The sequence below is a fragment of the Rattus norvegicus genome, chromosome 5, assembly GCF_036323735.1.
Source record: "Rattus norvegicus strain BN/NHsdMcwi chromosome 5, GRCr8, whole genome shotgun sequence".
NCBI lineage: Eukaryota > Metazoa > Chordata > Mammalia > Rodentia > Muridae > Rattus > Rattus norvegicus.
Window position 1 is genome coordinate 67340262 of NC_086023.1, and position 12394 is coordinate 67352655.

The 12394-nt window shown below is 39.1% G+C and overlaps 1 protein-coding gene across 1 annotated transcript in view; it reads right to left on the reverse strand.

Annotated features, from left to right (window-relative positions):
* The window catches only part of Erp44 (endoplasmic reticulum protein 44), a 92963-nt gene that overhangs the window by 27017 nt on the left and 53552 nt on the right, over positions 1–12394 (reverse strand). Inside the window, exons 5-6 of the mRNA NM_001008317.2 lie at positions 5587–5771; positions 4324–4439 (exon numbers count right to left, since the gene is read on the reverse strand). Coding sequence (NP_001008318.1) covers positions 4324–4439; positions 5587–5771 — 301 coding nt within the window. The remainder of the gene's footprint in view (positions 1–4323; positions 4440–5586; positions 5772–12394) is intronic.

Below are 12394 nucleotides of genomic sequence, written 5' to 3' on the forward strand. Positions count from 1 at the left end.
ACGTAGTGGAAGAGGGGGACAGAAAGACTGCACGAGCCAGAGGACTTTGGAAGCTGTGTTGGGAGACTGTGTCTTCTTTATATGACAGGGAGGGAAGCTGTACCCGTGAAATCCCACCAGCATGGCTGCCTAAAGAAGGCCTGCACAATGACAGCACAACTGACATCCAGCATGGATGGAGAAACAGCACAAGGCTCCACCCCGAGAGGAAGAGCTAACGGCAATCAATGTTGCTGAGAGGAAGAATGAGCCTTCCCTAGGGAAGCCTACTGACAGGTTATTCAGTCTCAAGTGGTCAGCCCTAAACAAAACACACTAAATGGACTCAGCAAGATGTGTGTGTGTATATGTACACATATATGTATACGTGCATATGTATTTATATATATGTGAAATGATAATTAAAGAGGAGGTCCTGAGTTTGACAGGGAGGAAAGAGACCAGAGGAGTTGGTAGGAGAAGGCTGAGTAGAAATGTAAACGTAGCATCATGTATGATAGTCTAAAGAAACTGGAGTTAAATGAGTGGGTCAGGGAAGAAATGAAATGTAAGCAGAAGTCAATGACATAGAAACAAAGAAAACATAGCAAGTCAACTACTCCAACAGCTGGTTCTCTGAGATGATAAACAAGATCTGCAGGCTCTTGGCCCACTTATCAAAAAGAAAGAAAGCAATAATCCAAATTAAAAGATTCAGAAATGAGCAGGGAACATTACAACAGACACCAAAGAAACACAGAATATAAGGGAAGACTTTTTAAAACTCTACTTCATTAAGTTGCAAAATATGAGAGAAATAGATTTCTTGATTTATCCAAAATATTAAAATTAAACCAAGATGAGACCAACACTCAAAACAGACCCACAACAAAGGAGTTAATTGAAACTGTAATAAAACTTTCCAACTCTAAAAGCTCCAGTCCAGGTAGATTCAAAACAGATATCTATCAGACTTTCAAGGAAGAACTATAACAATAAATTTCCTAAAATTCTGGCCAAAAAAACCCCAAAAAACAAAACAAAAAACAAACCAAAAAAACCCCAAAAAAACAAAACCAAAACCAGAAACAGAAAGAGAACTCCAAAACTTGTTCTTTGAAGCCAGTATTAGTCTAATACTCAAATTAGGTAAAATACAGCAAACAAACAAACAACTACAGACTGTTACCCCGATGAACGGAGAGGGCAAATCCGCAGAGTATTAGCAAACTGAATACAAAACATCTCAGCCACCATGAGCAAGGTGGCCATGAGCAAGGTGGTTTTATCCTGGAAGTTCAGGGTTGGTTCAGCATCCCTAAGTCAGCGAGGATAATAAACCACACAAATGGACCGAAGGATAAAAAGATGGCCACATGGCCATGGCAATAAGTGCAGAAAAAAAAAATCTCTGACACAGTACAGCATGATTTCATGATAGAGTCCCAGAGAGGAGGACTGGAGGAAACATACATACACAGACAGTAAAAGCTACATATGAGAAACCGACAGCCAATATCATTCTAAACAAAGAAACACTCAGTAATGCCATTAAAATTAAGAGCAAAACAGAGCTGCCCACTACCAGCTACTCCCTTGCAATACAGTGCTATAAGCACTAGTTGAATCAGTAAGACAAGAAAAGGAAATTATAGGTATATTAATAAGAAAAGGAGTCAAATTGTCTCAATTGTAGATGTCATAATATTATACACAAGAGATCCCAATAATACCACCAGAAAATGTCTAGAAATAATCAACAATTTCAGAAAAGCGGCACATTGAACAATCAGTAGTTTTTCCACAGACAAACAGCACACACCAAGAGAGAGACCATAAGCACATTTCTAATTAACAGCATCAAACATAACAAAATATCTTGGAATAAACCCAACCAAGGAGGTAAAAGACCTCTACAATGAAAATCTCTGAAGAAAGAGATTGAGAAAAATATACTGTTCATAGATTAGCAGAATTAAATATTGTGAAAATGACCATGCTACCAAAATCAATTTATAGATTCAATACACACAAAATCAAAATTTCCACAACATTCTTCACAGAAGTAGAAAAAAAATCTTAAATTCATATGGAACCAGGAACAATTCTAGATAGCCAAAAGAACCCTGAGCAAAAAAAAAAAAAAAAAAATAGGGGATTGCAAATCTCAAGATATATTACATAGCCGCAGTGACAAAAGAATAAAGAGAATGGTGCTGGCACAAAGCGGACATGATCCAATGGGACAAAACAGAAGAACCAGCAAACACGAGTACTTGTAACTACAACCATCTGATACTGGCAAAGGCAAAGACATTCCCAAGTACAGAAAAGACAACACCTTCAACAAATGCTTCTGAGAAAACTGATGTCCACACTCAGAAGAATTAGGCTCATACCTACACAGTACCTGCACAGTACTCATACCTGCACAGTAATTAGATCCAAATGTATTTAAAAATCTGAAAAACTTAAAACTGCTAGAAGAAAACATAGGCAGCACCCTACAAGGTATGGGTGAAAAAAAGGGCGTTCGGAACAGGACTCCATAGGGATTTAAGGCTATCCATGGATAACTGGAAGCCTGCAAAACTAAAGAGCTTCTGTACAGCTAAGGAAACAATCAGTCTAGTCCCACAGAATGAGAATCTTTGCCAGCTACATGTCTAAAAGAAAATTAATAACCAGTGTTTACAAAGAACTAAAAAAAAAAATTCCAATTTAAAATATGAGTTAGATTTCTATAGAGAGTTCTCAACTGAAGAAATAAAAATAGCTTAGAAATACCCCAGAGTTTATCATCCTTAGCAATGAGATAAATGCAAAGTAAAACACCTTTGAGAGTTCATTTCATCGCACACAAAATGACACAAATGCTGGAGAAGTTGTGGAAAAAAGAAGAACCTCGTTCACTGCTGGATGCAAATTAGTGCAGCCACTCTGGAATCCGTAAAAACCAAAACTACTTCTAGATACAGGAAGAGCAGAGGCTCTGAGGCAGAGGCTAGGCCAAGGTGTCTGAGGTGGGTTATATGGTACACACACCACACACAGACAGCAGTGATGTGAAAGCCCTGACTGGAGGGGTCCCCACCTATGCTGTACATTGATAAAGCTCACAGTGAGACACCAATAACATCTACAAAAGCATGAAAGCAAGGACCAAGAGTACAAGTCATCAACTGGAGAAGGCATCACAACAGCTATTTCAACCAGGCCAACACAACCATAAAGAGCCCCCAATAAAATAAGTTACACCACACGACAGCCAAAGGTGGCTAAGATAGCCTCCAAGAAGAGAGGGTCAAGGGCAGAACCCTGAATAATTACATTCAGAGATAAAAGAAACAGGAAGAAGAGAAAGGAACTGTGAAGGGCAAACTGGAGATCCAGTGTCTAGTGTTCACAAGAGGAGAAAAAAGGAAGGAGGTGGTGTCTCTGCCTTCGGAGAATTAAACTGAAGAAAATCTACTGCACGGGACAACCGAGGAGTCATTTTGTGATTATTCGGGCAAGCTTCATTGGAAGAAAGTGAGGTTCTAAGAAGCTAAGCGGTTTTATTTGGAAGAGTTTGAGAAAGTCAAGTAACCACATATAAAACAGCCTTTTAAAAAAGTAGAAATGAAAAGAAAAGGATGGCATTATAGCTCAAGATGAAAGTAGTGAACCAGAGAAGAGAGGAACATGATTTGGGGAGAAAAAAGCAGTTTCTGTATGGGTCAGGGTGAAACCATGAGAAAGCGGGGAGACCTGAAGGACCAAAGTCCCAGAGAGAGCTACAAGGGCAGTCTACACGAGGGAAGAGAGCAAACTTCTCTTAGAAAGGCAAACTTAGGGCTGGACTACAGGTGGGGGAACAGAAGCTTAGTAAATAGAAGGCCCTGGTATGGATCCCGGCGGAGGGAAAAGTGTGTGTGTGGGGGGGGGGTGTAGGGTGGGGCATGTTATTTTGATATGACCAAATACAACAAGAAGTGAATGTGAAAGAAAGACATGAAGAAAGGCAGTGAAGACACAGGGAGGAAGGAAGATAATAAACGTATGCTTCTTAACTAGAAAGAGAACATGCCCAGTCACCTGCGCTGCCTGTCAGGGGTTAGCATTTACCTGGTCTAAGGGTCAATGACTCAACCAAGGAAGAACTCATAGTTAACTGGGCCACTCTTGGCTTTCACCTCCATTCTGAGACATAACACAACAGGAAAACAGTGAGGCCCTTCAAGGATGAGTCACACGTATAAATACTAACGGTCTGAGGTCATCTTCAGAACATGACCAAGTGTAAGAAGAACTGAACACGATAGCACGCTCACCTCTTAGCAGGCTGCTGATTAATATACTTACCCAAAAGCAGAAAGGAAGGCACAGTCATCATGCAAAATACTTGCTACTCTTTCAAAAACTCTGTAATTATCTGAATCCTTCTGCTCAAAGTATCCAATGATATTTCTCTTACTGCGCTGTAAAATAAAGTATCTAATTATTTTGCAACATAGAAAACTGTAAGAGCATGCTGCTTCATTTACTCTTTATTCTGTGGCTCGGGTAGCTTTGGTTATAGTTCAATTAGTTCAAGAAGAATAATTATGGATGCGGGGACAGCTTTTAGTGCCTGGTCCAAATCTATGAATAATTATGCTGGGTTAAAAACAATATTCTACAATAAAATGTAACTAACTTTATTAAAAATGCATGAACTCAGACTCTGCCATGGGTCCTTCCCGTGCCTCCACATGGCACTGCATATGTTTACTGCAGGAGACCCTGTCCACTCTCTATGCAGGCTGGTTCTTAGGGCTGTGCTTGCAGCCAAAATATTAAAGTATGGCATATTGTCTTGTTCAAGGCAAAAGAAGAAAATTTCCTGCTTGCTCTGAAACAGTAAGCTCTCCAGTCCTAGCCCTCCCTTCCTGTGTACCACAACCCATGGCCTGGGTAAGCATCCATAGTGGCCCGCCCTTTGCATTTGCTAACAGAACTTGGGTGTGGAGCATGGCAATAACAAGATAGGCTCATCGGCTCACGAGGCCTCCTGTGATGTGAGCCATAAATGTCCTTCATGTCTGGCTCAGAAGCCATGTTCCTCCGACAGCAAAAACGGGAAATGGCTAATTTATTAACTTGTCACTTGATAGACAGAGTCTAGAATAAAGACTAAACACTGTAGTGTTCATGTGTTGTTTTTTTTTTTTAATTACTTAGTTTATAGAGGGATTTGCTAAATTTATCAAGAGAGGCTATTTTAAAGGACACTAAACTGTAGAAAGCGCTGAAATAGTGATTAAAGTAGATGCTCTGTGGGTATCGTCCAAGGGAAATAGGAAAACTTCGGTTGGTTTGCTTGACTTAAACTTCCATTTATAACTCTGGTTCCCTTTGCCTACATTCATCAATTGGCACAGCTTTGCTGTATGCTACACATTTTATCTGAAGTTTGGTAAACATTAGAGATTCTGTTGAGAATGAATCCCAGACAAAGTCTTCCTGGTTTGTATATGTCAAATATACTGTAATAAACTGTAGGAGAAAGCGCGGATTCTGTGCTTGCATTGTGGTTCGTTTGCATTGATTAAACAGGCAGTGCACACTCCACCATAAATAACTTACATCAAGATTGGTGACTTCATCTAGACTCTGAATCTCGTGGACGGGGTTACTTTTCTGTTGCCTGATGTAGTCTGCAAGCGCTTTCACTGATCGCTGGCCCCTGTATTCTCTCTTCATCATCATTCCATTACGAAATAATTTCAGGGTTGGGTATTTGCTTATCCTGTACCTCTGGGCTATATCAGCTAAAAGGACATATGAAAGAAAGTTAGCTTTAGCACCCAGTCAGGGTGACCCTATTAGTTCAACCGTCAGAAACATTACAATTACTATGACATCTCTTCTTTCTTAGTGAAAGAGAAAAGAAAATACTGCACACTGATATCAGAGCAGACTCTGGACTCACTGCCTGTCCTTAACCTCTCATCCACCGCTTACAGGCTGCGTGAGCTCTAACGTGCACACACGCTGATGCCCTCGCTTCATCTCTTACAGAAGGGGTGGTTTCCATTAAAACAAGGTATCATGAACCAAATGAGACAATGCAAATACATACAGTACGGCACATGGATATCATAATATAAAAACAGCAACATACTAATTGTGCTGTGTGAGGTAGAGTATGAATTAAAACTACATGACAATTGCAGCAGGTAAACTAGGAGGAGCGTGAGAAGCAGGAGGTAAATTACATTATCTATCCCAAGGCCTTTGCAGTGCTCAGAAAGAGGCAGTACTTACAATGTTTGCTAAGTCAAGGCTGCACTGCTTCTCTCCAGGACAAGCATTTAAAGAATACTAGAGGAATATTAGAGGTTAAGGTTGGAGTTCTCAAAAGAGATGGTAGATAAAAGCCTACATGTAATTTAGAGCACATAATAGCCTGGTAAATCCATAGGGGATTTATAAGGAGGAAATTGCAATTCATTACCAAAGTTCTTTAAATCTGAACTGTTAACCCAATATATACATATTTAACAAAACCTGAGTGGTTTAGGGGCTAATTACTTCAAAGCAGAGCCAGTAAGTACATTACCTACATGTGACAAACTACAATATGTTCTTGAGCCCTATTGGGCAAGGAATGAATGAGAAAACAAGGGATGAGAATAAGTGTAAGTTTTTAATATACAGAGGAAATTAGTAATGAGGCAAAGATCATAAATGTGGATTAGTCCCATAGACTTCCACTCGCCAGCACACTACACGCTCTCTGACAAATAAAAGTCTGAAGTGGCACATAGAGACAATGACATTTAATTAAAATGCTTTAAAACTGGATCAACAGGTCCTTTGACCACTGACACAATGGCTGTCTAGAGAATTGAAAATATCTCTCTTAAAAGTCATAAATTTTCCAAGTATCTCCCAGAGACTGCTTTAATAAAGGTTCTGCACCTTTATTAAAGTGTCCATAATATGCAGTACCAGGTTGTTACGTAAGAGAATGAAAAAGAACGCTATGGTTCTGAAGTGACACACTCAGGATGCAGAATAAGACGAAAAACCAGCAAGATGCGAGAGAGAGCGTAAGAAACGTAAGGAAAAAATATAAATACAGTATGTACAAACACACATACATGTGCTCCAGCTTAGACATCTGTCCCTCTTCTACTTTCAAAGGAGAAAAGGAGAAAGAAGAAAATTGAAAGAAAAGATTTTCTCTCACCAGTGGGAGAAAATCCTATGGAAAAAATTTAGATTTCATTCTTACATTTGGTTTTATAGTTCTGAGTTTGAAACCACGTAAATATTTAGCATGTGTGTAACATATTTAAAACACTAATACCAGTATTACTGCTTTGAAATTTAACAGATTTTGGTAGATAAAATATTTGATATCAGTAATGTCATTAAGAATCAAGAGGCTCAGCCTAAGGGAGTGAAATACAAAGTTGAGAAACACTTTATGCTATCAGTCTGGACAAAGGATGGGTGGTTAAGACTTAAGACTTCCAAAGTACAGGCAACGAGAGCAGACAGACAAATGGGATCGTTTCAAACTTAAAAGCTTTTACTCAGCAAACGAAACAGTTTTTAAGAGTTACAGAGACAATGTATTAACTGGAAAATATATGTAAATTAACACTGAACAGAGTCAACACTCAAAATTTATACAGAATTCAAACAAGTATACTGTAAAAATAGAAAGAACTTAATTTAACAGTGGGTAAAAGATCTGAATAGACAGTTCACAAAAGTAGGAATATGAAGGTATATGGGGTGCCAACAGCAACAAGCATCAGGGAAACGTCACTCAAACCACAAAGAGAAGCAAAGAAACAGCACAGAGGGAGAACACTTGTCTAGTCTGGTCTGGCCCAGCAACACACACGGGAAAAGCACAGAGACTGCACGCGCTCAATCAGACAGACTCTTAACAGCAGGGCAAAAGCTAACAAGTGCTGGTGAGGAGGTAGACATGGGAAACTTTTGCATTACTTTTGGTGAGAATGTGAAAGAGCTGAAAGAGTCATTATGGACAAACTGGAAATTCCTCAGAAAACCCTAAATGCAGGAAACTATAAAAATAATGACACCTTGTTGCTTTTTACAACATGAATAAACCTGGAAGGTTTAAGTGGGATAAATCAAGCACAAAACTTCGTGATCTCAACAACATGTGGAATCTAAGAAACAGTCTGAGTTTTAGAAACCAAGTTCAATGGCAGTTACTGGAGACCAGGTTTACTAAGAGGCCAGGGGAAACTAAAAACACTTGTCAGAGAACACACATGCACACTCAGGAAGAAGACATCTCAGGCTTTGTACGTCAAGGTAACAACAGTCAGAGATGTCATGGGAACTTCTGAAGACAGGGTGGGTTGTGAGCTTTCCCATAAGAATCAAAACCATGGACACCATGCACTTGTTAGTGACCTTTAACCCTTCACAACATATGCAGTAAGAGCACTGCATTAATTAATCCTAAGAATAAATAAAACCATGGTGATCCAGCACACTTGAATTGGAAGTGACACTAATTTCCTTTTCAAATTCAAATTGTTTGTAGTGCTACATACAAATAAAGCCAGGCTCTTGCCTACGAAGGCAATCATTTTAGTACTGAACAACAATGCTAATTTAGCACGAGCTTTAAATACGCTTTTCTCTCTCAATAGTGTTTGTGGACATCTTTATTTTGATGGCTATTATCAATGACTTACTTAAAGTCAATAAGTATAAAGATTTAAAAGATGGAAACATTTCCATGAAAGTACACTCACCAAAACCAAACCTACAAGAAATTGAACATATAAATGGTCCTAAAACTATTGAAGAAGTTGCAATTGCAACTCAGCCCCTACAACATACACAAAAAACTTCGTTCCTTGTCACTTTCATTTAGCAACACTAGAAAGAGTCTTAGGACTCAGAAAGGTCACTTAAATTATTCCAGCAAACACACAGATGAAATACTCCTCAACTCGCTTGTGTTCCCATGGTATTTTGAGGAAATGGATAAGGGGATGCACTGTGGAAAGGGAAAAGCCCACAACAGCCTTACTTAAGAACACGTGTAAAACTATCAAACAAACCAACGAACTTAATTTAGCACTGTATGCCATGGGAATAGATCACAATCAAGCTGGACTTAGCCTAGCACTTCAGTTTAATTAATATTTTAAAATCAGTTAAAACAATTCCTCCTCAAAAGGAGCAGAAAACCAATAAAATTCAACATCCATTCATACTTCAGAAATAGAAGTGAAAGGCTTCCTTAATCTGATAAAAGATATTTAAACAAATACCAAATAACTTGCTGAAACACTAAAAGCTTTGCCACTGATGTCTGCTTTGGGCTTTCAGTGTAATATGCTGGCAGGGGCATATTTCCACTTTAAGACCAAGCACACCAATCTACAGCAGTGCCTCACTGCCAGGCAGGATAGTAGGTAGCAGACATCGACTGCTTCACTATAATTAGTAGCAAAAATTGGACTTTTTTTTTTTTTAAAGTGTATCTCTAAAGATATCTGAAACCACAAAAGCCACTCTGACTAAATAAACTGAGATGTCCCCCAAAGAAAAGATCCTTTCTAGGTGAGTTGAGATCACAGTCACACTCTTCCCTAAAGGTTTCCTTTTGGAAATTAAATCGGCAGTTGCAGGTTAGGATTGAGTGTAACTCCTGCAAAAGCAAAAGAGACAGAAGCCAAGGTGCCTTTCACACACAACACACCTGGCCCGGCAGAAAAGCCTAGGAGCACAGCCTCAAAGGGCATTTACTAAGTGCCACAGGAGACTGAGGGGAAGCAGGCAGAAAACAGAGGAAGGCTACTCTAGCCTCAAGGTGCTTAGGGGACAATGTTTTCTCAGGATCACACACTGCCAAAAAGGTTTGGCAGATTTTGGAGTCCCATATAGGCAAGAAAGCACTTTGAGGTTGAAAAGCATGCATTCTTGTTTGTTTTTAACAGGATCTCATTATGCAACCCAGGCTACCCTCACATTTGCCATGTAGCCCAGATTAGCCTTGAACTCATGATCCACCGACTCACATGCACCACACCTGGCAAGACCTGGGTTTTTATGACAAACTAGAAAAGAGGTACTTATAACATACACAAGAAACAAATGATCATATTGATAAAAAACAAAACAAAGAAAACTGCATTTTAAAAGGATCATCAAAAATAAGTGAACTAAAGAAATTGTTAAATTTATGAATCACAGATGGCCAATAATCATAAAAACATGCTTGACTGTAATCAGGAAGTTATTGATTAAACAACCAGATGAAATTTTGTCCACCACATTGATAAAACCAAAAATCAAACCCTCAAAATTTAATCTTAAAGAAATATCAAACCCTATAAAGATCCCATCATGTACAACTTAAGCTTACAGTCAGTATTAATGTAAATTAGGTGAGTGTCTAAGCTTCCAGCAAGGGATGAACACGTCTGGTCTTTATTTTATTCCCACCATGGGTTTGGAAGGAAGAATGTGGAAAAATAACCAGTCTAATAGGAGTTTTTTTTTTTAAATTTGCAATCTAAGAATCATTTTGAAAATGGACAGTAAAAGATTCTACTAGAGACAATATAATGCTTTCAACTTTCTGTAAAATAACATTTTAATTAGTTCTTTGAGAATTTCATACAATCAATTTTGATTATTTTCACCCCTCTCCTCTAACTTTCCCTAGATTGTCCCCAACCCCTACCTACCCAATCACATGTTTGTTCTCTTGTTTTCCCCTTTTAACTTTCTAAAACTGGTGAGTCAATGAATGTATGAAAACTTAACCTATTAAGAGAAAAAGGTTCTATACAGCAGAGGACCTTAAGACCAGAGAGAGTTTGGGGTTGGCAGGTCTATTAACAGCATTTGAATGCTGCTGCCCCGTCTGTGGTAGCCAGATCGCTGTGGGGGTGGACTCCCGGCAGTAAGAGAAGCATTGTAAAGAACCACTGTGGTCCTGGCTAGGGGCCGGGCCTGTCTCCATAGTCAATCATAACCATCAGGCTGCCTTAAAAATCTGGTTATGAAGAAAGTTAACTAATATTTGAAGACTGTTAGGAGACTAGTCAATGAATTAAGTCTCAAACATGGCAGCAGGTATGCTGCACAATGAGGTAACTTTTAATTATTAAGAAGTAAAACCCTTAAAATTATATTGATCAATAATTTCAGACATAAAGGTGACTTTTCATAAGCTTTGGCCGAAAGTGATTTTAAGATAATTACAGCTTAACATTTTAACGACGTAACAAAGAATGACTTCAGGGGTATAATAAATGCTTTTTAAAAAATTAACTAGATAGATCAAATGTTAAAATGGATGTCAAAGGAACTAGAAATTTCAGGAGGTTAACAGCTTCCTGACTGGAAAATTAGCATGTGCTTTGCTTCAATGGTCACTAAGCTTTCCTTGATGAATTCCTCCTACCTGCCTCACTAACACCCAGGAGGGTTCCAAGTGGGGCAAGTGTGTCGCTCTTGTCTCACCTATGGCCTCCTACTACTATCCAGAGTCAGTGCAAAGAGGCAGATGGCTTCATCAGGAGAAGGACTACCGCTGTTTCCATATCTTTCCCGTTCTTAAACCATGGTGCCCCAAAACAAACATCCTCCCCAAGAAACACCATCAAAATAAAACTCTAGATAGAAAACGAAAAGTGACCTTGACACTTACGTAGAGGGCAGGCCTTCCCGGAGTAATGCAGAAAGCCAGAAGACCCCACTGCTCTAGTCAGTCCTCTGTAGTGGCTGGGAACCATTCTCAGTGCTAGGTGGTTTCTACACAGTTGTTTATTTTCCAACTATTTTTATGGCCACCAACAGAATTCTGTCTTACACACATTGAGTCAATTATATTTTTGTCTGCTTTATGCAGGATTTATGTACAGCTCTAATAAAAGCTTCTTAATTTAAATAAAAGGTTCAAGTAGCACTGGTAGACAAGTAGACTGGAAGAGTAACTTGAGTATATGGTAGCATATTGTCTAATTCTTGGACAGAGAACATTCCAAAAACTGCTAATGGAAGGCTACATGATTCTGCACTGACCAACAAACATTGAGTGTCCATGCAGACTCTATCCACTGGAGGTCAGCAGAGAACCTGGTCCCACCAGGGGCAGTCTGACTAGACCTTCCAGACTAAAAGGCAGCAGAGCCATCAGAATGGTGAATTCTATCCTACACTCTCAAACAAGGAGAGTGCAGATGGCATGTGTTCATGTTCCACAGTAAAGGCACGGGCATGTTTGGAGCATGTGCATACACAGACACACATGCATATACAAAATGCACTCAGATGACAAAAACTTTTGGAAAAGAAACTATAAAGAAAACAGAATCACTTGCAATCCAGCCACTATTATTAACTATTACTAGCCTCTATAGAAAAATCACTATTA